The following is a 20438-nucleotide window of genomic DNA, read 5'->3' as shown; positions in this document are numbered from 1 at the left end:
CATGCACACCTCCAGGATTGTACTTCTTATGTGGAAACCAAGCATTACTTTATTTTAGCCTAAAAATATAGTGGCTTGTACCTTAGAAATAGTCATATCAAATTTTCATCTTTAGAGAAACATCCACAATAAATCATGTAACCCCTAGATAATTGTAAGAATATTTCAAAAATGAGTGAATAATACTACTTACACTCATTGAATGGGTAGTTGTCCAATTAGAAAAGGGGTATGAAATTCATCCCTAACTTTGGCAAAAATAATCAATTATATCACCTCATTCATTGAAGGCATTTAGGGCAACATTAACTCATTCTCCATATGTTGTTATAGACAATATAATTACCTTATACCTCCTCCTTGATGACTTGAAACAAAAATCTGTGCAGTCATTAATATAAACTGTTGTAACTGCACTGATATACTTGAATTGTCTTGTTGGATTGCTATGATTCCAGATCAAGAGGATAATTTCCACTTAGTTGAGTAAGCCGCTCACTGAACCCCCTGACAGGGCCCATGTAGACATGGGAAGCATACTGGGTCTCTTAGTTTTTGAAATTTCCATCTTTGGCAATCACTATGTATTTATTATTCCACAGCAATCGTACATTCCCTAAACTCCCATATAAAAAATTAAAATTAAATAACCCATTTGTAGAAAGGGAAAATGGTTTATTTATTATATTGTTAGATAATCCTCTATGTTTGTGTGCCTAAATTAGAATAATAAAAAGAAGATAGTTACTCTAAATGCTCTATAAATGTAATCTTATGTGTTTTGTCTAACTTCCTGAAAAATCATTCAAAATGTATTTGCTTTCTTCTGATTCATTCTAATTTTTAATCTTGAGTGGGTAAATTGGCCATTTATATCTCTTAAGTCAAGGGTGAAGAATGCCAATAAAATGTGTTTTCACATAATATTTAAGGTTTCACATTATGTTTATATACAGTAGTCATTCCAAATCAGAAAAACATGATGGTATCCTAAACACCTCAACAGTTTATGTAACTTTTGTTTTCTCCATGTAAGTTAACTTTGTTATAAAATAAACACAAAAATAAAAGTATGGACACAGATGAGATCTTTTATTAACCTAACATTTTGTTTTTTAAAATTATAAGATAACACATTATCTTTGTGAAAATTCAAATATTACAAAAAGGTACTACTTCAAAGACTATGTACTCTCATTATTTCCCTAATCTCAAAAAGCAGCTACTGTTATTATGTTTATTATGTGAATACTAACATAAATATGATAGTTTACTTGTTGTTTTTACTTTATCCTGGATCTACTATCAGAAAACATAGACATCTCAATTTTTAACAGCATAGAGCCATAAAATATTCCATTACTTTGATATATAAAAATTTCTCATCTAACTCCTTATTGATGGTACATAAAGTTGATTCTACTTTGTTGACTAGTTAAAAACAGTCCTGCAGTGAATATTTTTGTATTTACATCATGTACTTCTAAGAGTGTTTCCGTTAGATACATATCCACTGAGAGATAAACATGATGAATGACAGAACTTTGCTTGAATGCTATTAGGCTAATACGGCCCCAGTTTATAAATGCTCAGTAATTCCAGTCTAAAATTCTACTCTCACCTTTGTTGCCAAAGATTTGAGTTTTCCCAGTAGAGACTGTTTATTTGAATATACAACTTCCTCTTCATTATCTTCCCCTTCCATTATAGCACAACTGTCTGCAGCTGGGAGTTCACACTCTTTTGAGTTAGTTGTCATTACCAATTTGGAATATTTGTACTCCAGTCTAAGTGGTAGTAAATAAAACAAGCAAATAAATAAATAAAGTAGCCATTTACATCAATAATAAATTAATACTTACTGTATGTGGTTATATAGCAGCTCATTAAATTGTCTTCTTGTACTATCAACAAATTTCCCTCACCTAAAGTCATGGGCTTTACGTGTTCTCTTTTATCAACCATGTACATAAAAAATACTTCACAGAATGTCAGAGAATCAGTTCAACACAGTTAATTCTATCACTTACTTTAAATTGACTGAAGTGTCTGGTTATGAATAACATTTGAAAAACAAAGAAAAATCTTGAGGTCTGAATACATTTCCTTAATTTATTAATATGCTCATGACAATTCACTATCACGTTTTTCAAAGTTTAGTTCATAAGGATGAAAATATCAAACAGGCAAATGAGTTGATATTTACTGTCTCCCTGTATCATTCACACCTTTATGCTTAACTTAGCACCTCAGATATTAAGGTTGACCCTAGATGTTAGAATACAGATTTTTCTATAGCCCCACTGAGATGTAAATCATTGAAAAAGATTCAAGTTGTATAACAGATCAATATGCATTCAGGGGTTAGAATCAATATTCAATCCCAGACTCTTGGAGACGTGGGGTAAATAAATGTGATATTTGCCTATATACTTAGTCAGTTTCTTTGCAAATATCCTCCCATAAGAAATTTTAAAAGTGCAGCATAAAGACAGCATGATGTCATAAAACAAAAAAACAGACTAAGAGGGAAATTCTGCCTTCAAATCTCAGCTCTGTTACAGTCACTGGATAACCTGAAGCCTCCATTTTTCTGTTTCTTTTTAATAAGAGACTCTAATTCAATGAACTTTAATGTTCTATGATATTTCTACTGTCAGAGTAGAAATAACCACTTCACTAGAAGAAACACATCTCTGAGATAATGTACAAGATTTAATGATTAGGTCTAAAAATTTCACAACACAAACAGACCCTAGAGTTCAGTTCTTACATGATGATGCAATGAGGATACTTACTTTTGATTCTTCTTCCAGAAGTAGCATGTTAGAGCCACCAGCAAAACGGCTGTGAAAGCTCCCACGCCAGCTCCTACTTTTAGCCAAAAGTCAACTGTTTCACAGGTTGACAGTTTTTTCTCAGGCAAAGAAATTCCTTTAATGCACCATTTAGGTTCATTCCAGACATATAAGGTTTCCTTTTAAAATAAGTAAATTGAAACAGAGATGAGAGAAGAAATAAGATTCAGATTCAGTTCTGAAAGCTAGATGGGTTATTGGGTCAATTCTCATGTAGAAGAATTTATTAATCCCTCATTCATATTAAACTTAGCTCCAAAGAAGGAAGAGATAAAGAAGAAAGTGAATAAAATAACAAAAGAAAATGTAAAAACTAAATAAAGACATAAATTGTCACATCAGAAGGGTGTACTACATGTTGAAAATGAATTCATCTAGACACATCTTTAGGCCATTTTCCTCAAATTTCAATGACACTGACATATTAATTTTGCTTTTAAATGAAAACTTTAGTCGTTTAATATAATTAATTAGAAGAGATTTTACTCTCCCACCACTTAGGCCCATAAGTCCAACAAGTCTCTCCCTTAAACAGAAGAGACCCCAGGCCCAAGGCATGTATTTGCACCATGGCTGGCAGACTTGGTAGATGGTATGGCAATAGACACACAGACTACACCCTTCTGCTGTGTGCCAAAATAAGAAGGGCATTACTCTGGGTCACCCCTTCCCACATCTGGTACTCTTGACCTCCCAAAGTAGGTGACTTAATTCCTTTATAACAATGTTTCCCATATAGCAAGTTACACCTAGCCACTGAATAATAAAAGCAATATACTAGATCTCAACCAGGAACTTTTGAAATAAGTAGACCAAATAAGGCATATCAAAAATGAAAATCAGAGTGCAGGGCATGGTTGCTTATATATATAGTTCAACATGTACCACTGACCAGTAGCAATTTGTATGATTATATTCAATGACATTAAATGACATAGGACATTATTGTGTATCCTTAAATTGTATGGCACATGATGATTACTTTATCCACACATTAACATAAGAATGACACCATAATTTTTACTTTTATGTCTTATGTGGATAAGGATATTTTTGCAGTAAGCCATGAAGTGATATGCAGAAGAATCTTTTTTACTTCGAGGAAAAGTTTCAATAAAGGTTTGAATAAGAACTTTCTGCCTGTGTTTTAGAATATTAGTGATTGAGGTTTTTTTTTAATAGATGATACCTGTGATATTTTCATTAAGCATAGATCAAATAAATTATTTTTTAAATAGGTTACATTTTTATAACAATGATGAAGTGAAATACAGAGGTATATTCAAATCTTGCTGCTGCATCTCTAAATGTAAATCAAGACAATACAGAGAAAACTGTAAACTCTAGGGAGCAAACACCGACTACATTTGAAGTGCATTCTACCAAGAAAAAAAAGATTGTGTCAGAGTTTATATGGTTTTATAAAATGTATAACATTCAATGAAAATGGCAAGCTCTAATGTCTAGTGGCAGACTTACACATCTTAAAGCTTCAAAATTAAAGACACTTGTAAAACCAGTGCTTAACATCTTAATCAACTCATTAAATACAAAGAAAAAAAAAAACTCGAGCAACTGACAAAATGTTTTAGTCATTCTGTAACTATTAATTAGAAACTTTGTCCCTTTATCCATTCACATAGCATTGGAAACAAAAACAGCTGACACTGCAGCCAAAAGATTTATTCTTCCAACATGTAGGGATATACTTTGAACAGGATTAAGATAAATTTGATGATAAATCTAAAAATATTTCTCTCAGAGCTAACATGGTATCACTCAAATCTTTACTACTGCATGACTTTAGCTGCAACGCTTAATACACACTTAGAACCTGGGATAGATTTTTGAGATCCAATTTGATAAGAGCACTCTTATCACAAGCTGTACAGATCTTTTCGTTCATATCAGCTATACAGGCAGGACTTAGATTGCATAAGTTTAACTTTATTTTCATCTGCATTTGATATAGTTGTAAAACTGGGGAAGTGCATAAAGTGGTCAGCATAAAGTAAAAAGTTATAAAGGACAGAACTGAAATAGTAAGATGATTAAAAATTAAAAGATACTCACTGTAATATTTTTCAGTAACTGTTTTTTTTTTTAATCATGAAGCTGAAACATCCAAAGAAAGCCATTCCTATCATTGACATAATGGAGAACTCAGCAATAAGTTGTAATTTGTCAATGATATCTATAGATTGGTTTGGTCCTTACCTGAAATCCTCTTTTGCAGGCTCCCTCAATCTCATGGAAGTCATGCTCGGTGCACAGAGGGCAAGCTTCAGCACTCTCCCACAGGAAATAGAATGCACATCCATCACAGGTGCCTGCTGGGCACTTGCTGAAATAAAAAATCGAAAATGCATTCCATGCATTTCAATCAACATTTGAGTGCCTACTGCATACTGGGGAGCACAATGTGAATGCTAAGGAAACACATATGGGGAAAAAAAACTAAAGGAGCTGAAAACCACAATGAGATAACTCTTGGCACCTATCAGGATGGCTAAAATAAAAAAGATTATAGTAACTGTCATGAGAATGTGGAGAGACTCGAACCTTTATACACTGCTGATGGGAATATCAAATGACAAAAATTGTCAGGAAGAGTCTGGAAATGCCTCAAACAATTAAACACAGAGTGGTCATATGATCCAGCAAGTCTACTCCTAAGTATCTACCCAAGAAAAATGAAAGCATATGTCCATACAAACACTTCTACATGACTATTCAGAGTAGCAATGCTCATTATGACCAAAAGGTGGGAAATACCCAAATCTTCATCATCTGACACATGGATTAAAAAAATATAATGTCAGCACTTGGAGTATCATTTAGGCATAAAGAGAAGCTCAGTACTGACACATGCTACAACTTGACAGACGTTGAAAATATTGTGCTCAGTGAAAAAAAAGTCACAAAATTCCACGTTATATAATTCCATTCATATGAAAGACCAGGATAGGGGGATCTTTAAAGATGGAAAGTAGACAGGTGGTTGCTTGGGACTTGGAAGAGGACTAAGGTACAGGAAGGTGAGACCAAAAAAAGGTTAAGAGTTTCATTCTAAGGTAATGAAAATGTTCTAACATTGTGGTGATGCCTCTACATGACACCACATTGTGAAAAAAAAAAAAACACAACATAAAAACCCCTGAGTTATATGCTTTCAATGGGTATATTGTATGGTATGTGAATTCTCTCTCTCTAAAAATCCATTTTTCAAAAAAATTTACAGAATGACACAGATAATGACAGAAAGAGCTCTGGTAAGGTTCTTGGTAGAAGTGATGTCTAAGCTAAGTCCAGAATATTCAGTAGGAGACAACCTGATGAGAAGGGGAGAAAGCAAAGCAATTCCTGCCAAGGGAATGGAATGATATGATGAACCGGTAGGAAATTACATCTGGATCATTGTTGCTGGAGCTTCCAAGAGCAAGGTGGTGAGCTTGTGCTGGACACAGTCAGGAACTAGGTGTTGAAAAGCCTCAGGTGTTAAGGTGGTTGCAGTTTCTATTGAAGGTAACCTGCTTAAGGGAGTGCTTTAAGAAAAAAAATGGCACTCAGGACCATGGTCTTTTAGAGAGCAGGCGAAAATATGATCACAGAAATGTCTAGAGTGAACAAACCAACCAACCATCAGGTCAACATGCAGCTCAGTGAGGCAAATGATTTTGCAGTCCCTGACTTCCTTGACCTAAGGGTTACCTTCACCACTGGAGATGATGGCTCGGGCTTAGACACAGGGGCAGGATGGCACTGAGCCAACCCCCTGGGATGGCCTGAATGGAGACTTTTTGAAATACTGCACTCTGGTGGGCAGGTCCATTATATCAATCTGCCTCTTTGATTTTAGGAAGATAAACAGAAAGGTTTAAAATCAACCGCCTGTATGTGTATCATTACTGATACAAGCTACTTGGAAAGATTCTAGAAAGAATAGATATTTTGTTCATGAATTCATTAAAACTAAGAGTATATTATTAGTTTGTCTACCATGCTTCCAGCTCCCTTACATCAAGTCTTGTAAATGCAGGCCTTCCCTGAACCTTTAGGCCTTGACAGGTGTTGAGTACGGGTCTCCTAAAATGCCAAATAACAACAATAAAAGATGGATATAAAAAAATGAGAATGTTATATAATACATCTTTTTTGAGTTTTAATTGCAAATGTCTTTTTAACCATTAAAAAGATACATAGTCCAAAGCCAGGCACATTGGTGCACTCCTGTAATCCAGTGGCTTTGGAGGCTGAGGCAGGAGGATAGCAAGTTCAAAGCCAGCCTCAGCAACTTAGCTAGGACTTAAGCAACATAGCAAGACCCTGTCTCTAAATATCATGTAAAAAGGGCTGGGGATGTTGCTCAGTGTTTAAGTGTCTCCGGATTCAATCTCTGGTACCAAAAAAAAAAAAAAAAAAAAAAAGATACCTAATCCAAAATTATTCTTGTCTATCAGCAAAGTAAAATTTCATACTGTTATTTAATTAAAAATATTCTAAGACACTCTGGAATTGTGAATATTAAAAAAAAAAAAATCTATCCGGGCTCATGTTTGGTAATCCCAGTGACTCGGAAGAACTGAAGCAGTAAGATTCCCAAGTTCAATGTCAGCCTCAGCAACTTAGCAAGGCTCTAAGCAACTCAGTGAGACCATGAAATAAAAAATTAAAAAGGACTGAGGATGTGGCTTAGTGGTTAACCACCTCTAAGTTCAGTTTCTTGTACCAAAATTTTTAAAAAAATTTTTTAAAGAATTGATGTGCCTAAAACTTCACCATATTTCACATGCTATTTTTCCAAATGTCTGTGTGCTTTAGACTAAGTAGACACAGGCAGAAGGTAACTAAAGGCAACATTTCCTACAGCATGTTATAACAGAGGCCCATAAGAACAATGGCAAACAGTGATTCTTTAGAAAAATGGCTTAAATCTTATATGCCTTAATTTATCTATTTGTAAAAAGGGAGTAATTAATATATTCTAACTGAGAACCAAAGAGAGGCTTAAAAAAGAGAAGTAAAAATGAAAGATGAAAACCATGCTACATAAAATATTATCCCTACTTTCCACTTTTTTTAAGAGTAGTAAAAGACTCAAAACTGTTCTTTTTAAAAACTATATAGCCAGTTAGAAAAAAATTCTTCAAGAATAAAATTATTAATTTCATAATAATTATTTACAACTTTAAAAGTAATATACTTTCTGTTCATGTAGCAAAAAGTACCAATAGGCCCTTCAACTCAAATATCTCCTCACATATTTTTTTCAACTTTATCTTCCCAACACAGAGAAATTTTAAGGGAAAAGAAAATAAATTATTTCGCTTGAGAAAACAGAAGGGTAAGTCTATTTAAGTTTGAGAAAAAAGAATTTAGATGAGAGCAAAAAGGAAAAAATAATCAAGTTGCAAAACCTCTGGAAAAAAGACTCAGTTTACAATTCTAACTGGACTTTAAAATGAAAGCATATTTTCCCTCAAATGATTCAACTCCTCCCTCTCTCTTACTTTTGTAATTTGTTAAAATCAAATATGTGCTCTGCTGACTTTACAGCATAGGTTTTTGATGTTGTTGTTTTTCTTGTTTTGTTTTGTTTTGTTTTGTACCAGGCATAGGACCCAGAGGCACTCAACCACTGAACCACATCCCCAGCCCTTTTTATTTTATATTTATATTTTGAAACAGGGTCTCACTAAATTGCTTAGGGCCTTGCTAAGTTGTTGAGACTTGCTGAACGTGTGATCCTCCTGCCTCAGCCTCCAAAGCAGCTGGGATTACAGGTGTGCACCACCATGACAACCTATAACATAGTTCTAATAAAATGAAAGAAAAATTTTAAAGCACTGGAAAAATTTAAGACTGTTACTAAGGCACATTACTTTCTGAAAAACTTATAGTTGCTACAGAAACTAAAAAAAAAATCAAGACACATTGTCATTAAATGTCAAAACGCTACAATGTCTATCCTTGGTAGACTTCACTTTTTAAAAGATACTCTTAGGCTAAAAGGAGTTTAGTTCAGAATCAATTACTTAGTGCTTTTAACTCAATAAATCATTTAAAATGTGAAACATCCAAATTTGATCCTTTCTTTCAAACCTAAAATGCACAGTTTTTAAATCAATGACAAGGATATACGAAGCAATAATAATTTCAACAGTGCTTATTTATAGAATGAAAACAGAAGAAAGTACAAGAGAAAAACTACAAAAAAATACTTTCTTCTACCAAGAGAACAAAAAAGCAAGTAGCAAAATAGGTAAGTGCATTATTGCCAAACATTTGAAACTCAGTTTTCCCTTTATTACCTATGCCATCACCATCTCCCTGACCTCCCCTAACTTTTAAAAGCAGGAATGCAGAGTTGTCATGAATTATTCGTCTTTGATAATCTTTGGGCTACTCAAACAGCACAGAAACCAGGAAGGAAATGTCTAAAGAGACAGTACATGGTCATGGGTGGCTGGGGCATGTGAGGCCAGGGTTCTGCAGGATGACTACATGTGCTATGAATTCTGGGGAGAGAAAAGACTGATTCAAAGTATGACCAGTTCAGCCAAGAATAGATTTCCCATTTTTCTTACTTAACCCTGATATTACCTTGTGAATTGGGGTGGCACTGGTAATGTATAGGGATTAGGTGAATCTTTATTTACGAAGGTAGAATTTGGATTCTAAAGTGGGATACATTTCTTGGGGGAATAACTAGAGGGAGGAATGGGCAACTGGTTTCATCTTTTAAATAAATCATCTTACTTAAAGCAGAATAGATTTGGTTATGAATTCAAGGAGAAGAATCTTTTTATGATCTGATAATACTCTATTATTAATTGTTTGATGGTTTATAAGTGAATGTAAATTTGTTTCGCCAAAATTCCACTCAGAACCCAGAGTTTTAAAAAAATGTAGTTACCTTGCCAATATTTTTCTGATGATCTGAAAATTACTCTTGGGAGACAGTGGAAAGTTGACAGTCTTGTGCTCCTGGAATATTTGTCATCTGGTGTCAGGGCACTACCGTTGCTGAGCATCTTTCACAGGGAGTTTTTGTGGGTTTGTTGGCATCCCCCAAAGCATAGGGGATGCTGTCTCTAACTTGCAGCTGGTAACTCCTCTCAGTTTTGGCATCTCACAAAACTTAGTTTTTCTCTACTAAGGATGTCTTGTTATTGACAGAAGGCCCCCTTGTGTGGAATCCATAAAACACCATCATATCTTACTTCAAATTTGTTTAGCTAAGGCTGGAAAAGTGTAAGTCACTCATGACTGTTTTAGTCTACTCAGGCTGCTATACTAAAATACACTAAACTGAATACATAAATACATAAGAAATTTATTTTTTGCGGTTCTAATGGCTGGGAAGTCCAACCAAGATTAAGGAGCAAGCAGATTTGGTATCTAATGAGGGCTTGCTCTCTGTTTCATAGATGGTGCTATCTTGTGACCTCATAAAGCAGAGGTGCTAGTTAGTTCCCTGGGGTCTCTGTTATAAGAATACTAATCACATTCTTATCATGGCATGACCTATTATCTCTCAAACCACTACTTTTAATATCAGCTTGGGTTTGGCATTAGATGCTGCTATTGCAGTGTGTGAACTGAGGAGGATATAAACATTCAGACCCTAGCAGACTGAGTTAAGAACACAAGTTTTTTTTTGCTTTGTTTTTTTTTTTTTTACTGGAAGCTCTTTGATATAGGGATATTGAATTATACCAATCTCCTGAAAAAAAAATGTTCCTTCCTAAAGAGACTATCCTGGATTAATTATCTAAAGTCAGCATCTGATGAAGATCTGGACAAACTTAACTGACTGACTGCCCAGTTTTCTTTTATCCACATTTTCTTTTTCTTCTCTAGTGAAAAAAAATTAAGTTTTATTATAAATATTTCAAAATGATTCTAAAACTTTGACTGTCTTGTAATGTCATCATGTTGCATCTGAAGATTACTTGTTAGTGTTTGAACTATACAATTTCAGCAAGTATTGACTTCTCCAATTCTTGATCATAATGGCTTTCAGTTATCACATATGCTCCTAAATGCCATTATATGCTTCATACATTTTAATATTCTAATAACATATTTGGCTTTAATAATTTGAGATCTATTGCCTTTTTAATTTACCTTATACAGACTTAGACATGTATTGTTTGTCCATAAAGGTTCAAAGGAAACAAGAAAATAAGGAAATCACTTAAACATCTTTCTTGGGCTCTTAACTTAAAATGGATAGACTTTCTGTCTTTAACAATCCTTTCCAAAGACCAAACAAAACACTACATTAGCATCCAATAATTCTGGTGATTTTGCTAAAATGTCTATAAGTTAGAACCTGTGAAACACACCTCTGCAGTGCCCCACCCCTGAACAGAACTGTGAAGCAGCCCTTTCATGGGGTACAATAGCCCCAGAGACCACACTGAAAATTAAGATGGATTTGGGATTTGAGAAAGATTTTGAAAAACAATTTTAGACTAATTTTTAAGCTACTCAAGCAGCTAAACAAAGTCATAAATTGGGAGGGATGAAGGGAAGGAAAGAGATCAGGATGATGCTTTAACAACCTTATTATAAGAAGGTACCAATATCTCGTACATCAGTTGAGTTCTCTCTGGGATAAATATGCCACATGCCTCTTTGCTTAGTGGGATTCTATGCAAATCTCTGCCTATAAGTAAGTGGAAGGGAAATGGCAAAATGAAAGAACATGGAGTGACAAGAACCAGAGAGGCAGTCGGGAGATCACTGCATCGTGACTATGCCACTTCTTAGCCACACAACCTGGGGCCTTGTTTCCTGCTCTGTGAAGTGAAATGGGTTTGACTCAAGGATCTCATTGACACTATGGCAGATCTATTATGAGAGTAAAAATGGTTCCCACAGCCTGCTTTCTAAGAAGGACTTCATATTGTGATGGCAAAACCAAACCTGGTTATGAAATGAAATTATAAAAACATTATGGTAAGAAACCAATGCCTGGAGAAAGGGTCAGTTCTCCTCCCCTCTTTCAGCCTTTCTCCAGGAAGCCTAATTAACCATGGGACCCTACCTTTTTGGATTGTAAATAAATGCCCTAGGAGTCTGACTACTCCTTCTTGCAATGTAACAGATGCCTGTGAAAAGACCCCTTTCTTCTTATCTGTTTCTGTGAGCATGCTTTATGTTAAAGACCCTATACAAGGCCTTTAGCCCCATAAAGTAGGAATATTTTTTAAAGAGGAAAAAAGCCCCAGTGATAGGATGGGTCTAAATGATGCCAAATAACCTATCAATGTTGTGAGAAACTGTGGATCAGGGCTCAGAATTTGGAGTTTTGTTTTCCTCTGGGCCCTCCACAATAAAATAGTTTGGAGTTCCCTCCGAGGACTGCTTGCTGCTTCTCAACCAGTGTGTTTCCTGCAACAATATAACCTTTTCACCTTCCAATAATTTCTCATGATTTTGTGAATAGGATGTTTTGTTTGTTTGTTTGTTTGTCTGTTTGTGGTACAGGGGATTAAACCCAGGGCCACTTGCATGCCAGGTAAGCACTTTATACTGAACCACATTCCCAGGACTCATGAGTCCTTTGGACACACTTAAGTCTGCATTACTCCTAATGAAAAAGGAAGCTTTGGTTTCTCCATGTACCTCAGATCATAACTTAGGTTTAGAAAGCCTGGAGAGACATCTATTTAGGAAGCTTAGAGGTTCACCTAGGGATCTTTATAGTCTATTATGTAGGTAATATAGTCTCTACCCAAGGAGCAAACTTCACTACAAAAACTCAAAAGTCCATTCCAGCTGTCAGATTGTACAAGGCAGACTCCAGGCTGCTAAATTTTCAACTAAAATGTCTCACACCCTCCACAAACTTTGTGGAATTAGAAACCAAATACATTTGCCAGACAAAACAGACAGGTTGGTGTTTTCAATTGCACAAGAGTAGGCAGCCCAGATGACTTGCTGCTCCTGTGAAGTTCACGTGCCACACAGAAAAAACACCCATTCCCTTTTTCTCACCCAGAGTGAACCCCCATTTCCCTTTCTCTCCACCCCGCATTAAGACATTTTCACTTTTCAAGGGCTGAAGGTCTTTCAACAGTTTCCTAGGCCACTGAGATTCAAAATCTCAACCAACATTATTACTGTTAATATCCTTTGGCCTGATTTGCCAGTATTCTTGGCCAAGAAGGAGAATTCCTGGGGATGGCATCATTTTCAAGCTACCAAGGTCTCCCTCTGAGACTTCTTAGTCAGTACAGTAGGCTTCTCAAGGACTGGGGTCTAGTTAGCATCTCTCAATCTTCCCTGGAGATCTTAAAGCTTAAAAAAAAAAAAAAAGTGCAAAATGAGATCTCTTAAAAAGCAGCCTGAGAAACCTGTTTGTAGGAAATCTTTATTCAGCCCTGAAGCTAAAAAAAAAAAAAAAAAAAAAAAAAAAAAAAAAAAGAAAAGAAAAGAAAGGAAGAAAGAAAGAAATCCAATTATTTCAGGATAAGCTGCTGTTTCTCATATTCTGGTCCCTGAGCTCCCCCTTGTGCCCTGATGGGAAATAGATTCAAGGAAAAACTAGAGGTCAGCACATTTAGACTGTGGGATTTAAGTAGTTCCCTAGAGGAATGGTCTGTACACATCAGGATGCATCACAACTTCAGACAAAGAGCTCTCAAGATACGGCGAAGACTCTACTCTGAAGACCATGGCATTTTAAATCAGTTTTTCACAAAACCAAGAAGCAAAACTCTGTCTCTGGGGGGGTGGGGGGGAAGCCATATCTAAAAATGTAGGTTAAGATAAATTATTCTCAAATTTTAATATGCAACATAATCACCTTGCGTTTTTAAAAATATTCCTGTGTTAACCTCCAGACATTCTGTAAGTTCTAGAAATCAGTTTTAAAAATAGAGACCCTAAGGTATTCGGTTGCAGATGATATTGAAAAACCCTGGCAAAGACAGTTAATCCCTAAGTGGCAAAGATTGCCAGAGGTGAGAAAAGAAACTTAACTGGTTCTCTCCTCTCAAGGAAAAGTTCAGTTTCTAGATGCCATCATTTAACCCTTTGAGACTATTTTTGTTATTGCATTAAAACATCAAGACGTACCTTAGCAGAGTCAGAGTAATAAACTCTCTTAAGGTGAGAACTATCCTTTAGGAGCATGATTTGTTTGAATCAAAGACCTAGCAGAGGCTTCAGAAGCCATCCAATTAGGCTCCCAGAGGATAGCCCTCAAGAGGTTAGTTGCAAGGTCCAAAAGGGACCTCAGATGTGCTACAGTAAATAGAAGGAGCACCTGAACTCCAGGCTCTCTGGCAGACTATCAGAGAATGATGAAAGACTTGAGCTTTTATCACTGTACCCTCTGAACACATCTTTTCATAAAGACAGTGTGGTTTGCTGCCTGGACTCTGGCTTAGAGGCTGCAGAAGGATCATCTGAGGCTACAGAGCATCTGTCTCTCCCTGCTCCTTTTTCTGCCATTTATTACCTTTTATACTCCTCTCATCACGTTCTTCTATCACCTTGAATAGGTGAAAAGAATAATTAATTTGTAGGTCTGTGAAAACCAGAGAGATGCAGTTGGTGAGATGTGAATGCTGGTATGCCTTTATACCCCAAAAGAAACTAAAAACAGTGTGTTTCCACTACAGTTATTTTTAGGATACACAAAATGAAGCAATGCTTAGACCACTAATTTCCTATCCTGATGTGACATAAACAAACTAGCTAAAATTTCTCAGGGGTTATTATGAAATTATCAAAAAAATCAATCATTTTCTTTTTCAAAATACATGACTTTGAAGTTTAATGGAGAAAAATCTGCAAGTTGAACTACGATCCAAAGATACCTTAATACTAATAAGATTAGAAATAATCTATATACTGAACAAAACGTGAAAAATAATCTAAACACTAAACAATAAATGTGAAAAATAAAAATCAAGAGACATTTGAATGTCCCTCACACCATGAAAGCAGCCTTTACTTAAGTTGACAGTTTTCTAAACCCAGGAAATTGCTTATGCTCCCCTACTGTGCCCACACAAAGTGAACTGTATAATCATATCTAGACTGTGAAGTGCTGCTACCTCAATGCCAGTCAGTCAGGGGAATGAACTGTATTTTATCCTGTAGGCCAGACTAACCAGTGATTCCCCTATCATTAAACAGAAGTCTGAGGAGCTGTAAATGAATCTTACAAACTCTCCACCCTGGTCCCATCCTCTTTCAGAGAAAGAAACTATAACTCGGAGGTTAGATTACTTAATCAAGATCACCCAACTAGTTAGTTGTTAATCTTGTACTAAATCCAGCTCTCAAGGAATTTATATGAAACACTAAGAATAAATACAAGGACACAGTGTAATTAATTGTACCTAAATAACTTTCAAAAGAATTAGATATTCAAGGCAAATGGAATAAGGATATGTCATTAAGGAGATAGGGAAATATTGATATTGACCAGGTACCTATTCTTTCTTCTTCACCCATGCTTAGTATATCCCTCAACAAAAACCTACAGATACTTTTGTTCTCTTTCTGCTTTATTTCCATAAATAATGTTTTAAAATAAGATTCTAGGTTTTGCCTCTAAAAATAAGTATGTATATATCTATTATGTGTACTATAAAATACAAATGTGGAACAATCACATATAAATAAGAATACCTGGGGACTGAAATCACGCCCGCTCCAGGTTTAGTAGGATTACACCTCATTTTCACAGCAGTTGATCGGCCATTAATACAGGACGTTGTAGTTGTGGAAGACCTATTATGAGACAAATAGTATTTTAAAAAACAGAGGTGATACAGATCATGTGTATAATCATTCTCATGCTCTATGAAGAAGAAAAATGTATTAAAGTTTGCTAATTTAGAATACAAATTCAGGTCACTTATTTTGACTATGCAAAGCTGACACCTTTCCCAGGTAAAGTGACAAAGCTATAATCAAGATGTTTGGTAAAGCTATAGAATTTTAATCAAATTATAATTAAAATGTTCTTAAAGGGCATATAATCAAAATGTTCTTAAAGGGAACAGGGTTCAGACCTACTTAGGCTGATGTTTTTTTGTGTGAATTAGAATTACTACCTAGACAATGAACTAGAGTGTCCTTATTGCCTAATTTAAAAGTGCATATGTGTGCATGTATATATATAATATATACATTTATGTGTGTGTGTGTGTGTGTTTGTGTGTGTGTGTATTTGAGAGAAATCACATAAGGCTTTTTAAATATTCCAAGTTTCCTTCTTTTTACTAAGTCACGTAATGATCAGTTTTTTTATTATCTGTTCAATTTAAGCTACCATGCTAGGCACCCAGAGGTGATATTATATATCTTCCCACGAACTTAACAATAGAGAATGGGAAATAAAATCCATATATAGAGATATATATGCGTTCCTTTTGATAAAGAATATTCAAGGAAAGCAGTATCTTCACTTACTTATAAAAGAAATGCACATCTGGTATTTGGCTTGGTGAAACTGGGAACATGTCTTCTTTTATATTAATGTTTTGCAATGTGGTTTCAACTGTTACTCCTAGATGACATTAAAAAAGAAACTATTAAGCAATATGGGAAAACTAGGTTTATTTAATTTCTGTACATCTGAATAGCAAATAGCTTTACTTTGATAACTGTCATTTCACCAGAAATACTGCATTAAATTAATGCATTCCTGGTAAAAATAAGGAACTTCCCAAACACTCCAAAAGAGAAAAAATCCTACTCCCTGGCCTTGCAATTTAACTTAAGTTACTTAACTTCCCTAGGTCTTATTTTTGGATCTGTTGAATGCATGAAGTAACCTAGATACTCTCTAAAGTACTTTCCAGTTCTAATAGTTCAAAATCTACTTTTTAAAATTGTTATCCTCTGGTGAGTTTTGTCAATATGCTAGGCTATTTTGCTAATATAGCTTCTTGATCATGGTTCAATATACACATATTTGACAAAGTAAAATTTTCTGTGCCCAGCCAGCTGCAGCATGCACATCTGTAGCCACAGCTACTCAAGAGAATGAGGCAGGAAGATCACTTGAGCCCAGGAGTTCAAGACCAGTCTGGATAGCACAGAAAGACATATGCCATTTCAAAATATATACACTTCAATATATACATGTGTAAAATATATTTGTAATACATACATATTATATATACATATGTGAATACTAATAACTTCCAGAAAATAACTCTAAAATGTTCTTGATCTAATAAGCAGAAAAGCAAGACTTTTTAATTTAAGAGGCAAGAAAAATGATGATAGAACTGAAATGCCAGCATTAACAGCATCTTTGCTTCTAACAGAGTTCTGGTGATGAGTGCAAGCCAAGTGATGGGCCTTGACCTGGAATCTGAAGCTGCATGCCTATGAAGAAGAGAGCATGGATTCTCAAATATCGCTGCACATCACAACCACTCATGGCACTTGCTGGATTCCAAACCCTCACCCCAGAGGTTCAATCAAGTTCAATGAACTTGATTCCTAAGAATCACTACTTACAAATCTGGTTTCTTCTAAAAACGTCCCTATAGCTTTCAGGACCCAGATACCTGGAGCACATGGGGAGAAACTCAGCACCTCACATTTGCTACCAGTTTACTTTAGATCTCAGAAAAATTATGTATATTAGTGGCACATACTATAATTTAGATTTAGATTATGTTTGTATACTGTTCTTGCTTTGGTTTTTTTGTTTTGTTTACTTCAATTTTAAAAATTATTTTGCTTTTTAAACTCTTAGAGAATCTGAAGAAAGGCATAGAACATGATTTATCATATGAGTTAATATGTAAAATTAGAATCTTGTACTCTCAGAGGTTGATCAGATCCCACACACAGAAGCTTTTAAACCATTTTGCAAAATAATGATTTAGAGTTACCTTTTTGTCTTAATCTTCTGTGGTAATCACCAGTGTCATAACAAATTACCATTACCATAATTTTAGAATAAATGTATGCATGCACATATTAACCATGGGGAACTTACCTAAAAATGTGTCTGCCAGAATGATGGACTGGGATGACAAGGCTGCTCGGAAACCCTTACTTTCAGAAGGGATAATTGTTGACTGGCACACAAAAGCCCCTACCAAGTTGGTGTAATCATCTGATCCTGCCACCATTTCCTTTACTGTAAAATCCGATATGTTATTAGTACAGAGAGCCATCTTCTTCCCCTAGGAAACAAAGTTGCAAGAGGTTTTACTGAAAGTCAGTCTCTAAACTGAATCTCAGTTAGCCTTGCTCTAGGAGAGCTCTAGGAGAGCATGGCTCTCTCTTTATCACAGAGATTCTGATTTAAGGGATCTGGGGTAAAGCCCAGGTATTAGTGTTTTTAACAGCTCTCAAGGCAATGCAAATGTTCAGCCCAGGTTGAGAGCCACTCCAGTTATTCAAGCTCTACTGTTCTTCATTCATGTTGGATGGAAGCCATATAACTAAGTCATCTATGAGAGTCCAGCTCACAGGATATGAAGGAATGCAAAGAGACCAACAAAGAGCTGGCAAAGGTTTTAATGCCAAGGAAAAAGGCTTGCCTTGCCTTCTCCTTCACAGGCCTGAGTGTGGCATAAAGATAATATAAAAGCTGAAAAAGAAAGCCTAAAAGTCATATTGCAGCAAAAATCCAGCACGTCCAAATTCTAAACAGTATCTTTATTCACCTACTTCAAGTATCTTTATTCACCTACTCTTAGATCCAGTGATGTGAATCTGTTTAACTATAAAATGAAGACAATATAAGAGGTTAATTTTAAAAATCATTTAGATATTAGCTAGAATGCAAAATTTATTTGTAAAAATTGAAAGATGGTTTAAACATAGTATATTTAAATATACTGTTATCCCAATGCAAAGAACTGTAGCTTGCTCCATAATTTCCAGAAAGAAATATAAAAAGAAAATAGGAAAACGATCTCATTTATCTTAGATATATAGACTGTGCACAGAAAGACATAAAGTAGAGCTGGGTATGGTGGCACAAGTCTGTAATACCAGCAGCTCAGAAGGAGGAGGCAGGAGGATCGCAAGTTCAAAGCCAGCCTCAGCACTTTAGCCAGGCGCTAAGCAACTCAATGAGACTCTGTCTCTAATGAAATACAAAATAGGGCTAGGGATGTGACTCAGTGCTCAATTGTCCCTGAGTTCAATCCCTGGTACCCCCCAAAATAAAGTAAAGTAAAATAAAATAAAATAAAGACATAAAGTATACAGAATTTTCTTTCCTAACACAATTTGCAATCATGACATATAAATTTTTCTCCCTCTACAAGTTCTTCTCACTCCAATAAGGATTCTATATATTTTTTGCTAATCTTAAATTGTTGAAGCTAAGGCAAAATAATGGAAAAGAGCAGAGAGAATGTACTGAGGAAAGAAAGAGAAACAAAGGAAAGACTAAAATAAAATGAGTGAGAATAAAAAGAGCCAGGCGCGGTGATGCATGCTTTAATCCCAGCAGCTTGGGAGACTGAGGCAGGAGGACAGCGAGTTTAAAGTCAGGCTCAGCAAAAGTGAGGTGCTAAGTGACTCAGTGAGACCCTGTCATTAAATAAAATACAAAATAGGGCTGGGAATGTGTCTCAGTGGTCAAGTGCCCCTAAACTCAATCCCTTGAACCCACTCCCCACCCCCCAAAAAGAAAAAAAAAAGAGAGAAGATAAAAGAAGAGACAGTAGGATAAAACTAGGAAGTGTGCTAGATAATGGAATTAATCTCATTCCGTGCCTCATATAATATCTGACATACAATAGGTATTTAATATAAATTTACTTATTGAACAGCCTGGGTGACTAACCCATATAGTAAGTATTTTGGATCTCTCCTTGTAAAGTCAAGAAAGGATAAATATACATCATGTAAAGTGTATAGATCTGTTGTTTTTTTTTTAAAACTTCTGTGTTCATCAGAGCTCTATTTCCTTTTAACAAGTTTGATACAGCATTTCATAATGAAGAAAATATTTAGAAGTTACTATAGAAAGAGGCATGGAGGAAATGCCTTATTATATTCTCAACTTTGTTGATGGTATATACATATACATTCTTCCCAGCACCAACTTCATATGTCCATAAAAATATTGGACATAGAGATCCACTAAAAAAAAGTTTCTGCTTCCTCTGACAAAAATAAAATTCCATTATTAGCAAAGGCTATCTTATCAATTGATATTTGTCCCTGCATATCTCCTTTTTATTTTGTAAAACTTCCTCTTACAATCATTTTTCTTCTGAAGACATCAAACTGACAATATAAGTATGCTGGTTGATTTGTTAACTTGACTGGCTGGCTGAAGGAAAGCCTGGAGAACTGGCAAAGCATTAATTCTGCAGGTGTTTATGAGAGTGTTGCTGGAGGAGACTGGTGTGTAAGCCAGTGGACTGACTGGGAAGATGCACCTCAAGGCAAGTGGGCACCATTAAATTAGCTGGGGATCCAGATAGAACAAAAAGGCAGAGGGAAAGGATTTCTTCTCACTTCTGGAGCTGGGACTCTCGACTTCTCCTGCCCAGGACATTGGAATTTCAGGCTCCCTGGCTTTGGGACTCCACAGATCACATCAGCAGCCCTACTCTCACC

General features: G+C 35.5%; 1 protein-coding gene across 3 annotated transcripts in view; it reads right to left on the bottom strand.

Moving 5' to 3' along the window:
- The window catches only part of Elapor2 (endosome-lysosome associated apoptosis and autophagy regulator family member 2), a 159357-nt gene that overhangs the window by 10808 nt on the left and 128111 nt on the right, over nucleotides 1-20438 (bottom strand). For all 3 annotated transcript variants that reach the window (XM_078040123.1, XM_078040122.1, XM_078040124.1), the window contains 6 exons: nucleotides 17848-18037; nucleotides 16302-16398; nucleotides 15516-15617; nucleotides 5076-5202; nucleotides 2799-2977; nucleotides 1622-1787 (listed from right to left, as the gene is read on the bottom strand). In XM_078040123.1, the coding sequence (XP_077896249.1) occupies nucleotides 1622-1787; nucleotides 2799-2977; nucleotides 5076-5202; nucleotides 15516-15617; nucleotides 16302-16398; nucleotides 17848-18037 (861 nt within the window). The remainder of the gene's footprint in view (nucleotides 1-1621; nucleotides 1788-2798; nucleotides 2978-5075; nucleotides 5203-15515; nucleotides 15618-16301; nucleotides 16399-17847; nucleotides 18038-20438) is intronic.

Source organism: Ictidomys tridecemlineatus, chromosome 2 (assembly GCF_052094955.1).
Source record: "Ictidomys tridecemlineatus isolate mIctTri1 chromosome 2, mIctTri1.hap1, whole genome shotgun sequence".
Lineage (NCBI taxonomy): Eukaryota > Metazoa > Chordata > Mammalia > Rodentia > Sciuridae > Ictidomys > Ictidomys tridecemlineatus.
Note: the sequence above shows the minus strand (reverse complement) of the source record. Positions and strands in the feature narration are given on the sequence as shown.